Genomic DNA, 18,475 nt, shown 5'->3' on the forward strand with positions numbered 1-18,475 from the left:
GCCTTTATAGCTCCTGTCCTCTAGGTGCTCATGTAAAATATTCATGCCTTAGTGAACCATGTTTACCCACTTGTTTTTGTTTTGTTTAGTTTTTATTTTGTCTTTTCCCCCCCACTTTTTTTCCCCACTGTGTCCCATCAGAGAAAGAAAAGCTTTTATGGACCCTCTCACAATTTAGTTTTTTTCAAATATTTATTAAAATGTATTATTGTCTGCAGAGGGCAATTACTTTATTCTATTATTTATCTCTCTCTCTGATGCTTTTATCTAGAACAACACTGAACGGCCAGCTGTACATTTCAAGATACATTTTGCGGTTTGCAGTTGAATGGGGGCACTTCAATGTCTTCTCTTCATGTCCCACTCTGATGAACTCTGTCATGAGTAGCACGTCAGCTTCCCCAAAACCTATCAGTGTCCTTTTCTGTTTTCCATTTTCCAATGATCAAAGTGCCTTTTCCCCAATTGCCATCCAAATCTTCATAGACGTAGGTCATTTTAAAAGTTTGATATTTCCACTGCTGATCAGCCAGCAGCTGATGCACTCCAGCATGGCATATGGTGATGAACTAAAATGTATTCCTCTGCTGACACCTCTCAAACTGGAATCAAAAAGGTGAAAGGCCAGTGTATTAACCTATTGAGCGTCTGCACTCTCCACCCCCCTCCTCTCCTCTGCATTATTGATGAGCAGGAACATTCACTGTCCTCCCAGAGCAGAGCAGTAGGCCTCCAACAGTCAAAATGGAGCTTTGCCCACCCTCCTCAAAATCCTCACTCACTACCTTTTGGATGCAGGAGCTAAACGTGTGCCCCATTTCCCTGTGTGTATATTGGAGTCCTATTCAGGCAGGCCCTCACAAAGGCCAGGAGTATAATCTTGTCTGGTCTGCAGCCCTGGAAGCAATTTTCTGCTCCTTTTTCTGCTGCTGTCTTGGAAATTGCCAGCCTGGGATTTTTTTTTTTTGGCCACACAAGTAAATCCTGCCATACATGGGTTTGGCTATCCAAAATTTGATTATACATAGCACTTAGCAACTGCCCACTGCCAGCAAGGGCAATTGTTAAGTATTGCTTACATTAATGCTTCAGACCAATTGTTTGAATGTGGCACACAATAAAAACAGACAGGGTCCTTTTTACTGAGCCTGTGGGGTTTGTGTATATATGTGTGTGTGTGTGTGTGTGTGTGTGTGGGTGGGCACAAGTCCCAGACGAGAGTCTAAAACAATCCTTTTTCTCCCATTTTGCCCATCTTTAGCAAGACACGAGTAGCTCTCAGCTCACCATCAATGGCTGCCAATTTTACACCGTGGCTGCGTCAAATCACAAACAGCCAAAGCAGGGCTGCCTTTCCAAAATCGAACAAGCCCCTGTGCTTTGGACCTACCCGGATCTGCTTACAGCAGAGAGTCCACAACAAAGCCCTCAGAAAGAATAGGCCACAATGGGTCATTTATGCTCCGCCATATTGGGATAGATCCTCTCTGAATGGGTGCATAAAGGCCCCTCTGTCTCCCTGATCATGTGGTCTAGATTGTCTTCTGGGGTTGTTCCATTATTGTAAATGGATTGTGTGATAAGGGGAAAGAAAGTGAAGTCCCTCTTAGCAGATCCTTGAGGACTCAGTGAACAGTTCAGGGTCATTTAGAACTGGAAGCCCATAAAAAAAGAAAAAAAAAAAAAAAAAAAAAACCCAGAGCGAATGATCTCAACGCAGCGTGGAATGAAAACAGAGAGCTGGAGACAGCCCTTACAGCGCAGAGATGGCCGGGAATAAAACGGATCATTTACCCATGAAAGTTGAAAGGTCATATGTCGTGGGCAAAGTTGTTTTCTTTTTTTTCCGGTTTTCTCTCTCTATAAACGAGTTGAAGTTGTCCATCGCACACAGAGTTATAGAATCACTGGCCATGGAATCCCCCCATCCAGCTCCAAAAAGAAAAATCATAATGCTCATGCTGGGTTCTTCCTTGCTCACTCTCTGTCCCTCTTACTATTCTGGGATTAATGCAGGGCTTGTGCTCACTCCTTTATGCCTACTGTCTTCACGCTCAGCCTTGGATCCTAGAGCACAGAGGCCTGTACGAAAGGAGCTGTTCCACAAGTGCAAAAGGCTTTGTGCAGACAAAAAAATAGCAGACAAGAAGCTAAATAGATGCTGAAGTGAAGTTACTGAGTTTAAGCAGTCTGTATAGAACTAACCCACCTTTTGAAGAGTCTGAAATCTATGAACATGCTGTTTCTGTTCTGTCTACAGTCTTTACCACAGCACTTACAAAGCCCTCCATTATCTGCCATAATACTCATCGAAGCCTGGACCAGGTGTGGGGGCATATAATACCGCATTCTCTACTTTAATACTGCATTCTCTGCTTTGAGCACGAAGGCAAGGACATGACATGAACATTTATGCAGCGGGTCATGTTCTGTGCAATTTGTGTTCCCTTTATTCCCTTATATCTCTGTTATGAGATTAAAAGTCCAATAAAAGCTAATTATTAAAGTGCACTCTTTTGCACCTGGCAAGACCATTCATTTTGTTCCACTCAAATCCACAGATACATCTATATTATATACAGTCTGTTTTTGTTTCGTTTGGACGTGGGTGTCCATGGTGACCTGAGGTGAGGCCTGAAACATGTCCCACAACTGGCATTATTTGTAGCTTGGAGTGAGCAGAGGGTACATATTCCAGGCTGGTCCTATTTATACTGGAGGAAGGCGAGCATCATGGTGTGGCTGTGCTGAGCAGAGCATAAGTAGAGACTAGGCACCGGCACAATGCGCTCCAGCCCCAGGCCGCTGCAAGTCCTCCGGCACATGTTCTGCGGCTGGCCTGATTAAAGCTCACGCTGCAGCGCTGACACGGGCTCCTGAAGCTGGCCCCTGTCCAGCCGTTCAGAAGTTCCAGCGGCCCTGCCATTGTGTGTCATTACTTCACTGTGCAACCATTTTACTGTCGAAACAAAACGTGTTCAGGAACCAAATTTGAAAAGGGGGGGGGTACCAGTGGGGAGGCGGAGGGATTATTGTGGGTGTCTTTTTTCCACTTCAGCCTTGGAGTGTGTAGCTATAATTTTAGATGTGGGGTGGAAGGGCTGCATGCTGAACGCATTTGAGGGAAGAGCCAGCCGTGCGCCAGAGAGGTCGCGGTTAGGATGGGAGGGGCGCACAGTGTACCACAACATCTTTTCTTTCTTATATTGTTTCTCTCCTCTCTCTCTCTCTCTCTCTCTCTCTCTCTAATCTCTATCCTGTCTCTGCTTTCTTGTACTTACTCATATGCTCCCTTTTCTCTCTTTGTTTCTTGTCCCGTTTTTTTTTTTTTTTTGCAGTGAGATGGAGTTTTTTTTTGCCATCTTGCTGGTGTAATGCACATTATAAATATCCTTTATAGCATGCTGGTTACAGAACTGTGGGCTTGACTATCTGCCTGAATGGACAGGCCCGTCCCAGGATGCTGCACGTCCTTTATTGCTCTTCTGTGGCAGAGTGATCAGTAAAAATTTAACGATACCATAAAATAATAAAAATGCCATTAATTTATCACACTGCTTGATGCAGCCAGTAGTAAAGTTGTGATAGTTCACTGAGTTTTTTTTTTAAGCCTTCAAACAAAAAGCCTGTTGTGCATATAAATTATCGCTGTGATTTTTACTATAATGCTAATGCTGTAACATAAATTACACTAGTTATAACCAATAAGTATATAAAACACAGTGTGTAAAATTTAATGGATATACAGTTTGCTCAGGCGATGCACATTTAGTCTAATGTTCGTTTGCTCTGTTCTAGAGCACTTCCACAATTACATTCTCTTCAGTAGCACCCTAACCAAAGTGACGACAGGAGCTCCAGCAATCTTCAGTTAGTTGCAGTCCTGCAGCCACCAGCTCTGTGCTCTGTGCTCTATTTAAATGAACTCATGAGTCCGAAGGTGCAGAGATAAAGATGGAATCTCTTTCGTGTACAATTGCTCCCTGTTGACTTGTTCTGTAATTATTTCTCCGTGCAGTGGGGAAAGTTTAGCGCTCAGGCGGTTATTAATGAAACTCTGTGATGGATGGCTCTTGTTCTTTTTCCATCTCAGGTCCTACATGATGCTTAATGATCATGAGTTTATAAAAGGACTTGATTGATCAGAGAGGGCCAGCTGAGCGCGGGGGAGGGAAGAAGCAGCTAATTTATTACAGAGCCCCTCCACACACACGCACAAGCACACACACACACACACAAATTCCCGTTGCCCATCCTCTCCCTCAGTAGAGCGTCCAGAGTGCATCGCCCGTTCCTCGTCCGACTAATCGCGTATCCGTCAATTTGTCATCAGGGGCTGTGTGCTCCTTTCATTAAGTGCAATAATGTGGCCTGGTGATGAATACAGTGGCGTAGGAGGCTTCACACAGAGTGAGGCACTGCAAGCAGAGCTCTGCGCTCCATCTTGTCTTTACAAAGCCGTCGGGGGTCCAGCAGGGACTGCCACGTATATCATAATTAGAAAACACTTAAGTAAGCAAAGACAGGCAGTTCTTAATGACAACCCATAAGCAGGTATTGGTTAATTGTACATCAGAATCACTCAGATGGCCATAAATAATGATTGTTCTTTCAAGCGTGATGGGAAATTGCTCAGCTCTCTCTCTTTCATTCACGCACACACACACACACACAAACAGATACTCTGTTTCTCACTTATTCATGGTTCTTTTTTTTATTGTTTCAGAATAAATAAAATAAATAAATAAATAAGATTTAGTGTGTAGAGTTAAATTAAAATAATCTTTTTAGTTTTTTAGTCTTAGTTCTACATTCTCAAGTTTGCAGTAAGGCAAAAAACAAATAATTAAATAAATACAAATACATATATATATATATATATATGTGTGTGTGTGTGTGTATATCAGAGGACCACATTCTGTTATCTTTATTTTTTAAACAGCTTAGTGCTGAACTGATAGTGTTCTGAAATTGTAGCACATGTAACAGCTACATCTTAACAGACCTGAAAGCGATGGATTGCAACGGACTGTTGGAATAATAATCATTTGCTGAGTAAAAGAACAACCCCGCTACACTAGCTCCCTGGTGGGTTCTGTACAACAAAGAGGTGTAAACAAACAAATGAGCAAAATACTCCATCCCCGGCAGTTGAAAGATTCATGTGCACATCAGTGTCTGTTTCTTCCCGTGTGTATGAGGAGCTGTTAGCATTGTGTCAGGAGCCCACCTGGGTGTCCGTCTAGAACAAGTATGATAGGTGCTCTTGGGAGAGAAGATGTGGAAGGGGAGGGGTAAAGGAGGGGGAGGGGGAAAGGAGGGGGGGGGGGCAGTAACATAGTCAGACCATTGCACCTTTTTTTGGCCAAGAACTGAAAGGCTTACTCCCTAGGAGTAAAACAAATGCTCTTAGGCTGAATTGCCAGAAGCACGGCACTTTTCCATCGCCTTTGAGCCGTCGGAGAGGGAGAGATTATTTGTATCATGCCGAGTGGAAGTGTCCATCTCCTTCTCAGGTCTTTAGAGAAGAAGCGATGGTTTTGCTAATGCCCCTGCGCACTCCCGGCAGAACTAGGTCATTTAACAATGGGCCCGAGCAGCGGTCGGCCCCTCTTCCTCTGCATAATACATTAAGTGTAATGTGCAGCGACTATTCAGAAGGGGCCCCCCGAAAGCTGTTATTTTATTCCGTCAGTGCGCATGGACATGACATTTAATATTGTCGCCCCGGCACATGAATGACAGGGTTTCATTGTGTGTCAAGTACGACATGATGCCAAGTTTAATCTGAGTAGAAAGCAACACGACAAAAGGGAAAACACGGTGTGTTCTTTAAAGCACATGTTCTGAATAAATGATAGGCAGGGAGCTCAGGACGCCCAAGACAGACGCGAGCACACGGCAAAGATTACAGGGCAAGGGGAACGGGGGGGAAGAAAAAAAAAGATGAGTCTGAGTGCTTTGCTAGAGGTCCCAAGCCCCATTGTGTGCACAGGATCCTTTGCTATGTTGTTTTGAAGCCCTTTTTACCAGTGAGAGCTTTTAGTATGTCTGACTGTTATCTGCACGTCCCTACAGAAGGGCCTGTATGAATACATGCATGATAAAGGAGAAGTGACTTGAGCATGTCAAAAACCACAGATGGATTGCAGACCTTTTATTTCAGCTGTAAACCCACATGTAATTATAACATATTACATGGAGGAAAAAGTCGTTAACGTTTTACGGACAAGGGGTAATTTCTTAATATTTCAATCTTTGAGTAAACATTGAAGCAGTTTTAGAACGTATCAGTCAATTTGTTGTGAGATTGTCATGCCTTGTTCAGGTTTGTGTTGACGATTTTCCTTCTATTATTGTGTGCAGGAGAGAGCTCATTTTGAAAGTTTGGGCCATCATCTAGGCAAGCTGGGTGAAGATGGCAAGATTGGGCAAAGAGTCATTGACCTGACCAGGCCAGAGGATCTTGACGGTAAGCTTTTTTCCCCTGCTCTTAGAAATGTATCTCTTTGGTATGTACATTTTCCCATTTCTTTCTGCCTTATCAAAGTTATCAAGGTATGTTTTGTGTCAGATCCAACCGTCCATGGCTGTCAAATATTTTAATCCTGATCATTTGTTTTCCGGAGCATACGTTTCTGTCAGAATTACAGAACAAGTGCGAGTATGAAAGCCAGGCTGAGCTGGTGTGGTTTCTCATTTCTCAAGCTTACTGGATTCCACAGTGGATGCATACTTCGTGCCAGTGTGAGCTAAGATGGGGGATGGCTGCGTATGTCTGTGTGTGCGGGTGTGTGTGCGTGGCGGACAGCCGAACTACGTTTGAAGGTTTTCGCAGCTATGTGTGTAAAGGACGAGCTGGAGGTCAATGCTGGCCCCTCTCCAGGCCTGGCCTCTGTTTCAGGTGCAAAGAGAGGAGGTGTAACTTCTGATAGCACTCGCATGACAAAGCGTCATCCCCCTTTGTGGCCCTGAGTCAACAGCGGCGAGGAACACTCATGTGCACCAGTGTTTGTGCAGTATAAATATTTTTAACAGTTACCATGGCACTTAGAGCCAAGAAGGAAGGCGAGAGATGAATAAGACAATATTTAAGAGCACATTATGAGAATTGTATGAATATTACTTCTTTTCACGATGGGCTAGAAGCTTGGCACATACCAAAGGCATAAGAAATGGACGAGTAGAATTGATGATTATTTATTTATTTATTTATTCACATGGCGAGTAATTTAACATTTGTCAGTATTTTTCTTGCTGTCTTAACCCCCAGAAGTTGCAGTTATTGCTGGCAGTAACAAAAGCGTTATATAATTTTATATTTATTATTTCTCACACAGCTTTAAATTAATACCACATGCATGTTCTTATCTACAAGAGAAATATTTGATGACTCACACATATTGGCATAGTCTTTATAGACAGGAAAACAAATGTTATTTTATATTATTATGCTGTGAAATGTATTAAATTTAATTCTATAGTAAAATGACAAGTGTTAATTAAGCAATAAGCGGTGTCTGGATTCAAATCAAATGTAGCTAATGTATTATTTTTGGCCTGTCGGGACTTTCCCTGTTAGTCAAACTATCCCACCCCGTTCCCATATCTCAGGGCATTCAGGTCTGAAGGTCCGTCCCTGGGTGGGAAGTTTGCTTCTGTGGGCTTAGATGGAGCCAGGAACAGATTTGAGGGGCACAGCAGGCAAGGAGCGTTTAATGTGGGTGAGGGGTTGAGGGAAAGCGAAGCTGGGCGTCTCTCTCCAGAGAGTTCCCAGCAGGGACAGGATTAGGGGCAGGCAGACGGAGGCCATGGACGGTTCCCATTCCCAAGAGGAATGGGTGGATGAGTGCTAGGGCCATCGGTCCCAGCTCACCAGGGCTCTCACCATGTCATCTCCACACTCAGCCCCCTCTCAGACACACTAAGAGATGCGAACAGCATTTCATGGCGATGCGCTCCACATTAAAGTCTCTTTTATGACCGAACTGTGTTTATGTACAGGGAAACTTGGAGTTTGTTTACTTTGGGGTTTGTGTGTTTAGAACTTTTCTGATGAACAGTAGCAAAGAAAACCAGCTCCACCTAAAGGAATCTAAGCCCAGCGTTGAACACAGCAGGGGAGAGGAGTTTAGGATGTAGTTCACATGGTGGATATTCACTGATTTTTCAAGTGACCAGCCAATGTCTACTCGAGAATTAAATTTTTTTTGACAACCCACTTGGGTGTGACATAACATAGCTTGGAGGGGGAGTGGGGGTCATACAGCCACTGCCTTTCTAACCATAGGAAAATTACTGAGCGAATCTTGCTACACCCATAACAGCAGAGCGCTTCAGTGTGTCGAGGCCTGGATTGCAAGAAAGAAGCACGGCATTGAAACAGGGGCCTGGGGGTGTCAAGCGGCCCTCTGTCGTCGCCGTAAAGTGCAGAAAGCTTTAGGTTGCTTAAACTAATATTTGCAAAGCATGCAGGCAACCAAATTAACAGCTGCCAAAGCTCTAACGAGAGTGGGAATGCTGGAAAATAGTGGCTGGGGTATGGAAATAGATAGAATTTCCTTCATTTTGCAAAAAAGCCACGAGCCACATGCATCAGCTCACCACAGAGTCATTAGGTCTTTTTAAGCTCAGATGAAAAACATTAACAAACACCGCAACCGGCTTCAGTATGGGCCCTTTGTTCGTTCACATATGGCGGTGTATGACTTGCATTGGGTCTTACAGTCGTTCAAGCTGCCTGTGTCAGATGGGGGTCCTGTGAGAACAAAGGGGGCGTTGAAGAATTCCATAGAGTTGGTTTGTGACAGTATCAGCCAAAATGAAAACAGGGAGCTACTGGTTAAGCAAAAATTGCCAGATGATTCTATAACATGCAGTCAATTGAAACAGGCTTGGACTGTATTGCTGTGTTGTAATTGTCATTATCGTGTGTGGTAGCTGGCAGCTGACACTGACTTACTATGATATATTTATTTTATATTCTTGATGGTGTTTGTTTCCCCGTTCTCTGGGTATTTTCTTAAATGCATTGGGATCTTGAAAAATGTCTTGGAATGATAAGGAACAAATCTCTCGTCACTGTTTGAAAAATGTGAAGAAAGGCAACATCTATTTGTATGAAATACCATAAGTGTCCTATTGTATAATTGAATATAACAGTGGAAATCTAGATGTGTATTTCTGTGTGTGTGTGTGTGTGTGTGTGTGTATGCCTGTGTGTACGCGCATGTGCGTGTTCCATCTGCATTACTACTGCTGTATTTCTTCGGGATTGTTTTCACATTGGATGAGCACACAAGCCAGGCCAGGTCTTTTTTTATTGATTCTCCATGAAACGGTTAGATGTGAAAAGGAATTTAGCATTGCCCCCACTTCAAAAAGGAGCGTTGACATCCAAGGTGAGACATGCAAGACAGAAATAATAGCTGGCGGAAGCAAGTTGTAACACGCTAAGCATTTGTCCCCATGCACTCGCTCTCACAAGCACACATGCTGCAGAATTCCAAGCATCCAGCTGGAAGGGGGGGGCGGAAATAAATAAATAAAACAGAGACTGGCATGTTGAAGTGGGGGGCTTAGATCACATGTATTTTGTAATGGTTTAATTAGCAGAATGTGAGCAGTGCTGTGAAAGGGGAGCTGAGCATTGTGCCCTATCTGCCTGTGCACATTAAGCTGCCGCTGATCCTCCAGAGCCTCCATTGTGGCTGCTCAAATATCTTTATGGAGAGGCGTTTCTTTTCTGATTGGATCCAGCGCAGAGGGCCAGGTAGGTTCGCGTGATTGTTGCTCGTTCAGTAGAGCGGAGCGTTGGGAGCGAACTCTTGCACAGCAGGCCATGTGTGTGTGAGCCCTCGTAACAAAAGAACGGCCCTCAGCGAAGAGGCTGAACCTGTTGGCTCTGTTCCGTGCTCCGTCAGGTCCAGGCCTGCCGCAGACAGGTGTGCTGAGCTGCTGGGCTCTTCTCTTTCTTTTGCATTGCTCTCGCTCTCCCTCTCTCTGTTCCTCTGCGTTCTGATATCCCTGATGTTCACACGAACAGACAAATTAATGGGAGCTTCTAGTGATCGTTCTCCCACTCAGAGCACAATGCTACATAAATCAAAGTAAAGCCTATTAAAACCCCCTCTCTCCCCCTGCACAGCCTCTCTCCTCCCTGCACACCCCAGGGGTTCTCCCCGTGGCATCTCTGAACATCTGTATTTATTTACACAATCACGCACCTAACTAGGTAATTCTTTAAAATGTCGGGTGGGAAGAAAAATCAATTAATGCTAATTTGTTAATGTCTGCCACCTGTATTTTATTAAACAATAACAACCGAAAACAATGGCAGGCGACAGTAAACTGCGTGTTTTAGATGCGGGGTGACGCTCTGCCGGTCCGACTTGGCTGCCAACTCCTTGGCTGCTTCTGATTAAGGCATGATTTTGTGTGTGTGTGTGTGTGACAGAAAAGGGAGTGTGTTTTGTTGGAGACCACACATGGGAGAAGGGGGTCTATATCCCTTTAATACAATTATAGGATACCAAAGGAACGCTGTGATTTGATTTGAATTATCTTTCTTATACTACATTTTTGTTTTGAGTTGAAAAGAGGACATTTTATATTTCAGTGATATGTTTTTGATGAGAAAATATTGCTTTGTGAATATTGCAGATTCAAACCTGTCCATACAACACATTGTTTAAATGCAGAGAGTTAATTATATATTATAATTGTATATGGCACTACATGATTGGGATTAAATAGGATAGTACTTTTGCTTGACTTCTTTGGGTTTACTTTACTTTAATCATAAAATAAATGCTACTTCAGTAACTAACATAAGCTGTTAGATACACTTTCCTACCTTGTGTATAACCCAATTCTCAGATCTCACATTCAAGAGCCTCGACAAGCAAACAAGATGCAGCACCAACTGTTGGGAAACTGCAGTGCAGCAGATTGTTTTCTCTTTTGCTGCTAGTAGCACACGTCGTCATGTTTCCCCAGCATGAGTGCCGGCACTCATAAGCTGTTCACCTCTGCCCATATCGACATGCATGCCAGTATATAAATTGCTGAATCAGTGTCAGTGGTAAAGTAATGGCATTGGCAGGGAATGTCGTAAATTAGAGGCGGCCATCTCGTCCTCCCCCCGCCAGCGGATGCTGAAAGAGCCAGAGCCAGGGAAAGAAGGAGAGGGGTGCGCTGAGCTGGTGGGTTAATGAATGCCTTCATCTGGCCTCGGCAGTCAGCAGATTGCCCTGCGTTGATGGATACTGTCAGCCCCACGCCACACTACATTTCATTGCACAATAAACATGGCTGTCAAAACCAAACAAAGTGAAATCAATTTATCCTGCACAGTGAGCGCGTGCTAAATGAAATTAATGTACTGTGGGGGAGCTAGTGTATTATCCCCATGGTCGGTAGAGATCGCAAGCTCAGAGGCTACGTTTATTTTTATTTATTTAGTTTTTATTTATTTATTTTTCCCTCGGTGAGGCAGCCCGTATAGCTGTAGCATACGTTGTGCTACAAAGTAAGAGTGTGTTTGTATGGTGTAGTTTTGGGGCAGACAGATGTAAGGGGGCAGGGGCGGCGCTGCTTCTGGCCTTGACTAATGAGGGTGGATCAGAGTGAGAGGGAGAGGAGCGGGAGAAAGAGGTAGATACACTACTCAGCACAGGCTGATAACAGTGAGTTGCTTTTCAGATGGCTGACAGCATGTTAAGCCTGTGACCCTGTCTGATGCTCCATGAACAGGCGTGAAGTAAATCTTACTGGTCGCCCAGTTAAAAAAAAAAAAAAGCAGCAAGAGTTGACTTGAAAAGTAGGTTTGATTGGTAAACATTTGATTGGTGGAAGTTGTATCTGCAAGCCCCGTGAGAAGCTTTAGTCTGGAATAGAGCCTCCTGCTGGTTGCTTGGGCCCCAAGCCTCAGGCTCTTCGTGTCTTATCTGTGTCTGAGTGTGTGTGCGCCCCATACAGGGTACAAGTTTCAGATAAAAGGACAATCCTCGGTGGCCTCTTTCATTGCCCCTCCTCATACTGCTTGTTTTAGCAGTGCAGTGGTCTCAGAGTGCACTGAAAATTACACTTTAATATCTCCACAGTGCCAAATTCCATTACTCATTAAGAGATATTATTTTGTTTAGCGGCTGCAGTAAGAAAAGAAATCCAAACCAGGTAACGCGTGCCAAGACACGCAAGATGCGGGTTCCTAATGAATACGCATCACATGTGGATGATAAAATATTCATGCCTCATTCCGAGCCTTCTTTTCCAGTTTTTGGATCATTAAAGATGTATCGTAGCATATGGAAAGCCCTTTTTGGTTTGTTTTATTTTTCAGGCCTTGTTTATCAACATGTTTTTGTTTGTTTAAATATTCATACAGCTTTTATTTAATTCTTTCACATCTTACATATAAAAGGAAGCAAATGCGCATGCAAGCAGAAATCATTTTCACTCTGCTGTAAGTGAAATACAGAAACTGGGGGCTCACACACTGATTGTGAATGGCCTGATTGAGAGGCTGCATACTCCATCGTGGGCTGTCAAGCCTCACATCACACACACACACACACATACATACATCGCAAAGTGTGTTGTGAATTTCAAATGACCATTTCAAAGATGTATACTTTGTTATAGTTCTGGCTTTAGCCGCTGGCTCCAATTTTGCTAACACTTACATGCCATATTTGTTATTTAGACAGGCTTTATTACCTGTGGAAGGAGAAACAGTACAGACATTGACCACAAACGTATGGGGTTTGAAAACAGAAACATAGAAAAGCACGTTAAGACCCAGACAAAATATTTAACAGGCATTTAATTCAAGGGCCTCTTCTTCCAAGCTCGGGTTAGTTAAAGCAGTAGTTCTCTGACCCACAAAGCCTCCTTGTTCTGCCCTCTAATGCTTGGGTTTGTCTGGCTTAGTGATGGGCAAGGGATGAAGTATGCCCCCCTGGTGCTCCCTGAGCCCACTCTCTGGTCCAACTCCAGTCACAGTGATGTGCTGATGACTCTTCTGCCCTGTTAAGTTGATTAATGGTCTGCACTCGCTCTCTCCTTCTTCTTGCTCCGGTGTTCCAGGGAATAAAGAACTGAATGGCTCTGCAGATAAACCACATCAGTATTATTGTTGGCCAACAGGAGGCGCCAGCACCACCGAGGCACGGGTCTTCAGGGAATCCCGTGGAAGGAACCCCAACGAGCCTCACATCAAACGGCCCATGAATGCCTTCATGGTATGGGCCAAAGATGAGCGTCGCAAAATCCTGCAGGCCTTCCCAGACATGCACAACTCCAACATCAGCAAAATCCTGGGTAAGTCTGAAAACACCCTCCAATCAAATTTGTGCTACATCTGCACTAGGCCGGCTGTGTTCGTTTTGGATGACAACACGCTCCACAAGAATAACTGAACTCCAGCATGGGGTCTGTACAGTGGTGTCCAGGGAACTATTGTAGACGAGGTTAGAACTCGTTGAAAAATGCCTTTGCTTGTATTGGAGCACTTTGCCTCAAAAGCGTTGTTAGCATAGTCATCTAAAGAGACATTTCGCATACTTGAACGACTTTCTTCGCCTTTGGAATAGCTCCTGAGGTACAGATGGTGGTCTAAATATTTGCTAAGAGTGTCAGAATAAAAGCTTTGTCTTTTATTAAAAACGCACACAGACCAAATTTTTGTTATAATCTTTGATGTTTATAAGCATATTTTGTTTATAACATATAATAAATATTACGGTTTATGCACACATTACATTTTATATAACGTTATGATCCACAAAAACAAACCCTTAGATCTAGATCTTAGTTTTATATATATATATATATATGATAGATAGATAGATAGATAGCAATAGTGATAAATGTCTAGTATTTAACATAGTTTGGCAACAAGAAGAAACAGAACAGCATTCATGAAGTGCTGGAAATCTGTTGAGGCATATGAAGAAACTGGCAGGACCTAGGTACTCAAACAGTTCACTCTTTAAGACGGAGAGTAAACTAAATTACTGTAGACTGTTTACAGAGAAAGTGAGAACATAATTTGATCTAGCAAAACTCAAACTCTAAAATCATGTTCTAGTCAGGCGCTCCACAGAATCTGAACAAAAACAGAAAGCCCACTAGCCCCCTTTTTGACCTTTGTTTTATGTAATCAAAAACATTAACAAGTTATGTAAAAATTCTGGGTCTAGTGTTGTCCTAATATTAGTGAACATGTCATCCTTGTCTTTTCTTTTTTTTCACTGATCCCAGCATAGCTCTCTGTGCCTTATCCAGGCTAGCACAGTCCAAATCAGCAGAGTGGTGCCGCTGTTGGAGTGGCTCAATCAGATGGATTTATAGGAGCCGTCACATGGCCCAGTGTTTGTCATGAAAAATGACGGGGCTAAATGGGTCTCGTCCCACAGTGCTGAGAGTCAATAGATCACGGCTACTAAAAGTCCCGTCAGTCAGGACACACTGAATGCTGAAGATATTTACTGGCCCGTTGTTTCAGCTCTTGTAGCAGCAGCAGGCAACCTGAGACAAGGCTCTCACACTAGGACGAAGAATCACAGCTGTTTAAAGTTAATAATATGAAAATATTTTTCTGCTAACAGAAGACGTTTTGAAGAAATATAATCTGCTAAATGTACTGCACGATGCCCAGTCTTTAAAAAACCTCTTTAAATGTTCACACTTTGTCTTTGTATGTGCAGGCTCTCGCTGGAAGGCCATGTCAAACCAGGAGAAGCAGCCCTACTACGAGGAGCAGGCTCGCCTGAGCAAGATCCACCTGGAGAAGTACCCCAACTACAAATACAAGCCACGACCCAAGCGTACCTGCATCATTGACGGGAAGAAGCTGCGCATTGGCGAGTACAAGCAGATGATGCGCTCGCGGAGGCAGGAGATGCGGCAGTTCTTTACCGTGGGGTAGGCGCACAGTGAAGTACACCAAGAATAGAGCGAGGGAGCTAACTGAGACAGAGCCAGGCAGCTAAACTCCACATGCCTGGAGTTAAAAACCCGGCACAGCCCAATCGCAAACTCAACCAAAGTGTCGGGGTCTGGCAACGTGTTATGTGCCAGTTCTGCACACAGTGTCCGTGACCCCTGTAATCAGCTTGATTGGAGTAATATACGGGTGTAGCTTGTTAAGCCATGTCTGATATGTTATATGGCCTATGCACTTAATTTTAATGAACAGCCTTTTAAAGTAAACAACCAGGTTTTTTTTTTCTTTTTTTTTTTTTGCGTACATAGACTATAGTGATTACACACGTTAGTAACAGTAGGGATATATAGTTTTTCACTCTCCTGCAAGGGAAACAACGTAATAAAAATGACCAAAATATAGTTTGCTTTCTTTTTATTTGAGATATTTAACAGTAATATACATTGTTAAATAGTAAGATGAGTTGTTAATTAGTAGAGAGAGTGAAGCCAAATCGAGACAATAGCAGAATCTTAAAGTTAAGTATGAACACAAAGGGGCAGCTGCCTGGAGGCTGAGCTCAGTAATTTATAGCAGTGCGGTCAGCAAAGCTGAAGCCCACTCCAGGTGTTCCCACTTCACCTGCGTGAAATATGATCGCTGGAGTATCAATCAGTACGCTTTAGATCAGGTCCTACCTCTCCAGCAGCAACTGCCTGTGTCGCCCAACATGGAATGAGCGTCATTTTTTCGCAATTACACCACAAACTGTTCCGTCGTAACTAATCCGAGATCTTTTTCGCAGAACCGCTGGCTGCAAAAGCGTACCCCTGCAGAGAGCAGTTAAGCCAGGGATTTCAATCTAAGTGCTGAAATGGAAGATGTTTCAGGAGAGGCCACTGTTCTATGCGCTACTGAACGTTCTTTCCATTCTCAAATTCCCTTCGCCTGTAATTGTTTTCCTTAATGGGTGTTAAACTTGTCATCCTTCTGCCGAAACCTCTTAAGGCACTGTGCGTATCGTTAGCGGCGGCTAGGTTTCAGATGGCGCTCGGTGACCATAAATACCTCTCTCTCTCTCTCTCTGTCTCTGTCTCTCTCTCTCTTTCTGTCTCTGTCTCTCTCTCTCTTTCTCTTTCTCTCTCTCTCTCTCTCTCTCTCTCTCTCTCTCTCTGTCTCTCTCTCACTCTTACCCTCTCTCACATATTCCCTCTCTCCCACTCTTCTCCTCTCTTAGGCAGCAGCCACAGACTCAGCTCCCCATCACCACCAGTGCAGGTGTGGTCTACCCTGGCGCCATAACCATGGCAACCACCACGCCCTCGCCCCACATGACCTCGGACTGCTCCAGCAACTCGGCAAGCCCCGAGCCCACAATCCCCGTCATCCAGAGCACCTTCAGCATGAAGATGGAGCCTGGCACCATGGTGACCAGCGACCCAGTCAACGGAGAGGACGAGATGGACATGTACGAGGACTTTGAGGACGAGCCCAAATCGGACTACAGCAGTGAGAACGAGACACAGGAGCCTGTCAGTGCCAATTGAGGCTTCTCCTCCCTGCAAAGAACTGGAGCGAGGGAATACTGAAGGAGAATAATAATAATAATTAAAAAAAAATACAGAACAAATTAAAGAGTGTGAGAGAGAGCAAGAGAGAAAAAAAACTTGTTTCTGAAAATATATCCTTTAGGAGCCTGCATGCACATGTGGCTCCCACAGATTCAACAGCTATTTGGTCTTAAATGTTTCTTCAAGTGTGAAGCAGTTTGATTGTGTTTTATTTTGGCTTTTTTTTATTCTTATCTTATTTTAACTTGTGTTTTATGGACACATAAACAAATTAGGATTACTGCCTGTAAAAAGTTAGGGGGACAGGACTTGAAATTTGAAACCTTTAATATGAAAGTATATCTCTCACAGTCTTACTTTTTTTTTTTTTTTTTTTTTTGATGGGGTTCTATATTTCTCTCAGGTATGCTGTGCCAGCCAACAGCTTGTGAATGTTTTTTTTTTCTTGTTTGTGTTATTTTTTTTAACTATTTAAAACAAGAAAGACAGCAAAATGTCATTTCAAATTTGGTAAAATTATTCAAGTCCTTACACAATCTCCCACATATGTTATTATTATTATAATTATTATTAGTATTAGTATTATTACTACATTTTTAAAGTCCAGGCATGCCATAACATTTCATAAGCTTCCCTCTAGCGTAATCTTACATTTTAAAGTCTTAAGGAACAGACTGCATGAGTCTTAGACAATCCTTTGCAATCTTATCAAACTCAAAAACCCAGTCACTTCTTTCCCTCTCCATTGACTACCATAGTGAAGTACTCAGGAATTTTGAGACAGTGTTAGATGCTGGATTTAAATGAGAAGTCCCTAAGACTTTGCTCATGAGTTCCACTCTTTCTCTCGGAGGTCCAGTGCAGTGATCAACCAGCTTCCCTCATCCCTTTGCCCTCTAGTTCAGTCTTACCCACTAAGTTCTTAATCAGAGTGATTGTAATCTGGCCAGCATGCCAAGGGGCCAAAGGCATCCAATCTGGGAAATTGGAAAGGCAGCAAAAGGCAGCTTTGGTGGCATTACAATCACAAATTGCTGTTGTACAATATGTAGAGGCACATTTTGTTTGAATCCTTAGGCTCCTTATGTTTTTTTTCCCCCCAAGTCAGAACATTTAATGTCCTTAAAGGCTTTCACATACACTTAAAATATTTTGGACTTTGTAAACCTTAAGTGACACAAGGAAGTCTTAAAGCAGAACATGCTTTGTGCAGTGTGTTCATTGATAAGTCTTAAGGAACAACAACCCGTTTATCTGGTTTTTTAGAGAGCAGGCCAAGGGAAAAAGCATCTAAAAATCATGTTAAATACACCATTTCTCCAGTTTGTGTGTGTGTGTGTGTGTGTGTGTATGTGTGTGTGTGTGCGCGCCATAAATTTACAGGCCACAATTCATTTTTACTAAACAAATTTAACAACTGCTATAAATTACAATTTGTAGCAGTATATTTTCAGTAGAATATTTTATAAAGATGTAGAAGACTGCTTAGTTGTACACAACATGACCGCCGGTGTGCCCAACTGTTTTTTTTACACAACTGTATGATTTTTCCTCTTTAATGTCAATATTAATATCTATAAGAATGTTTCAAAAAGAAAGTATTGCAAACTTCTTTGTTAGGATAGAAAAACATCTAGAAGTAAGATGCCCCTTGTGAGAACAGGGATTTAGAATTTGGCTTTAATAGGGTTATTTATTTATTTTTTTTTAAAGCAGGCAGCCCTGTGCTCTCAGTGAGCCACGGCATGTTTCCGTAAGTAAAACAGAGCTGGTGTCGTTGCCCATGCGGAAGGACGGCCAAGAGGCAGGCAGCGGTCAGGACCTCTTGTTTGAGGCCGTGGCCCAGCGGCAGACCCCTGTGGAGCGGGGATCTCTGCCCACCTCCATCTCGTGGCTGCCCTGCCCTCACCTTTGCCCAGTGGCCGCCCTGCCCCGAGAGTCCGCCATATGGCTTCCGCCACAGGCCCGTGCCCAT

At 43.3% G+C, this 18,475-nt stretch overlaps 1 protein-coding gene across 1 annotated transcript in view; it reads left to right on the forward strand.

Moving 5' to 3' along the window:
• sox6 (SRY-box transcription factor 6) overlaps window positions 1-16,817 on the forward strand; it is a 150,574-nt gene extending 133,757 nt beyond the window's left edge. The window contains exons 15-18 of the mRNA XM_066647123.1: window positions 6,367-6,472; window positions 13,150-13,323; window positions 14,712-14,928; window positions 16,167-16,817. Coding sequence (XP_066503220.1) covers window positions 6,367-6,472; window positions 13,150-13,323; window positions 14,712-14,928; window positions 16,167-16,476 — 807 coding nt within the window. The 3' untranslated portion in view covers window positions 16,477-16,817. The remainder of the gene's footprint in view (window positions 1-6,366; window positions 6,473-13,149; window positions 13,324-14,711; window positions 14,929-16,166) is intronic.
• Window positions 16,818-18,475: the final 1,658 nt, after the last annotated feature.

This window comes from Hoplias malabaricus, chromosome 16 (genome assembly GCF_029633855.1).
Source record: "Hoplias malabaricus isolate fHopMal1 chromosome 16, fHopMal1.hap1, whole genome shotgun sequence".
NCBI lineage: Eukaryota > Metazoa > Chordata > Actinopteri > Characiformes > Erythrinidae > Hoplias > Hoplias malabaricus.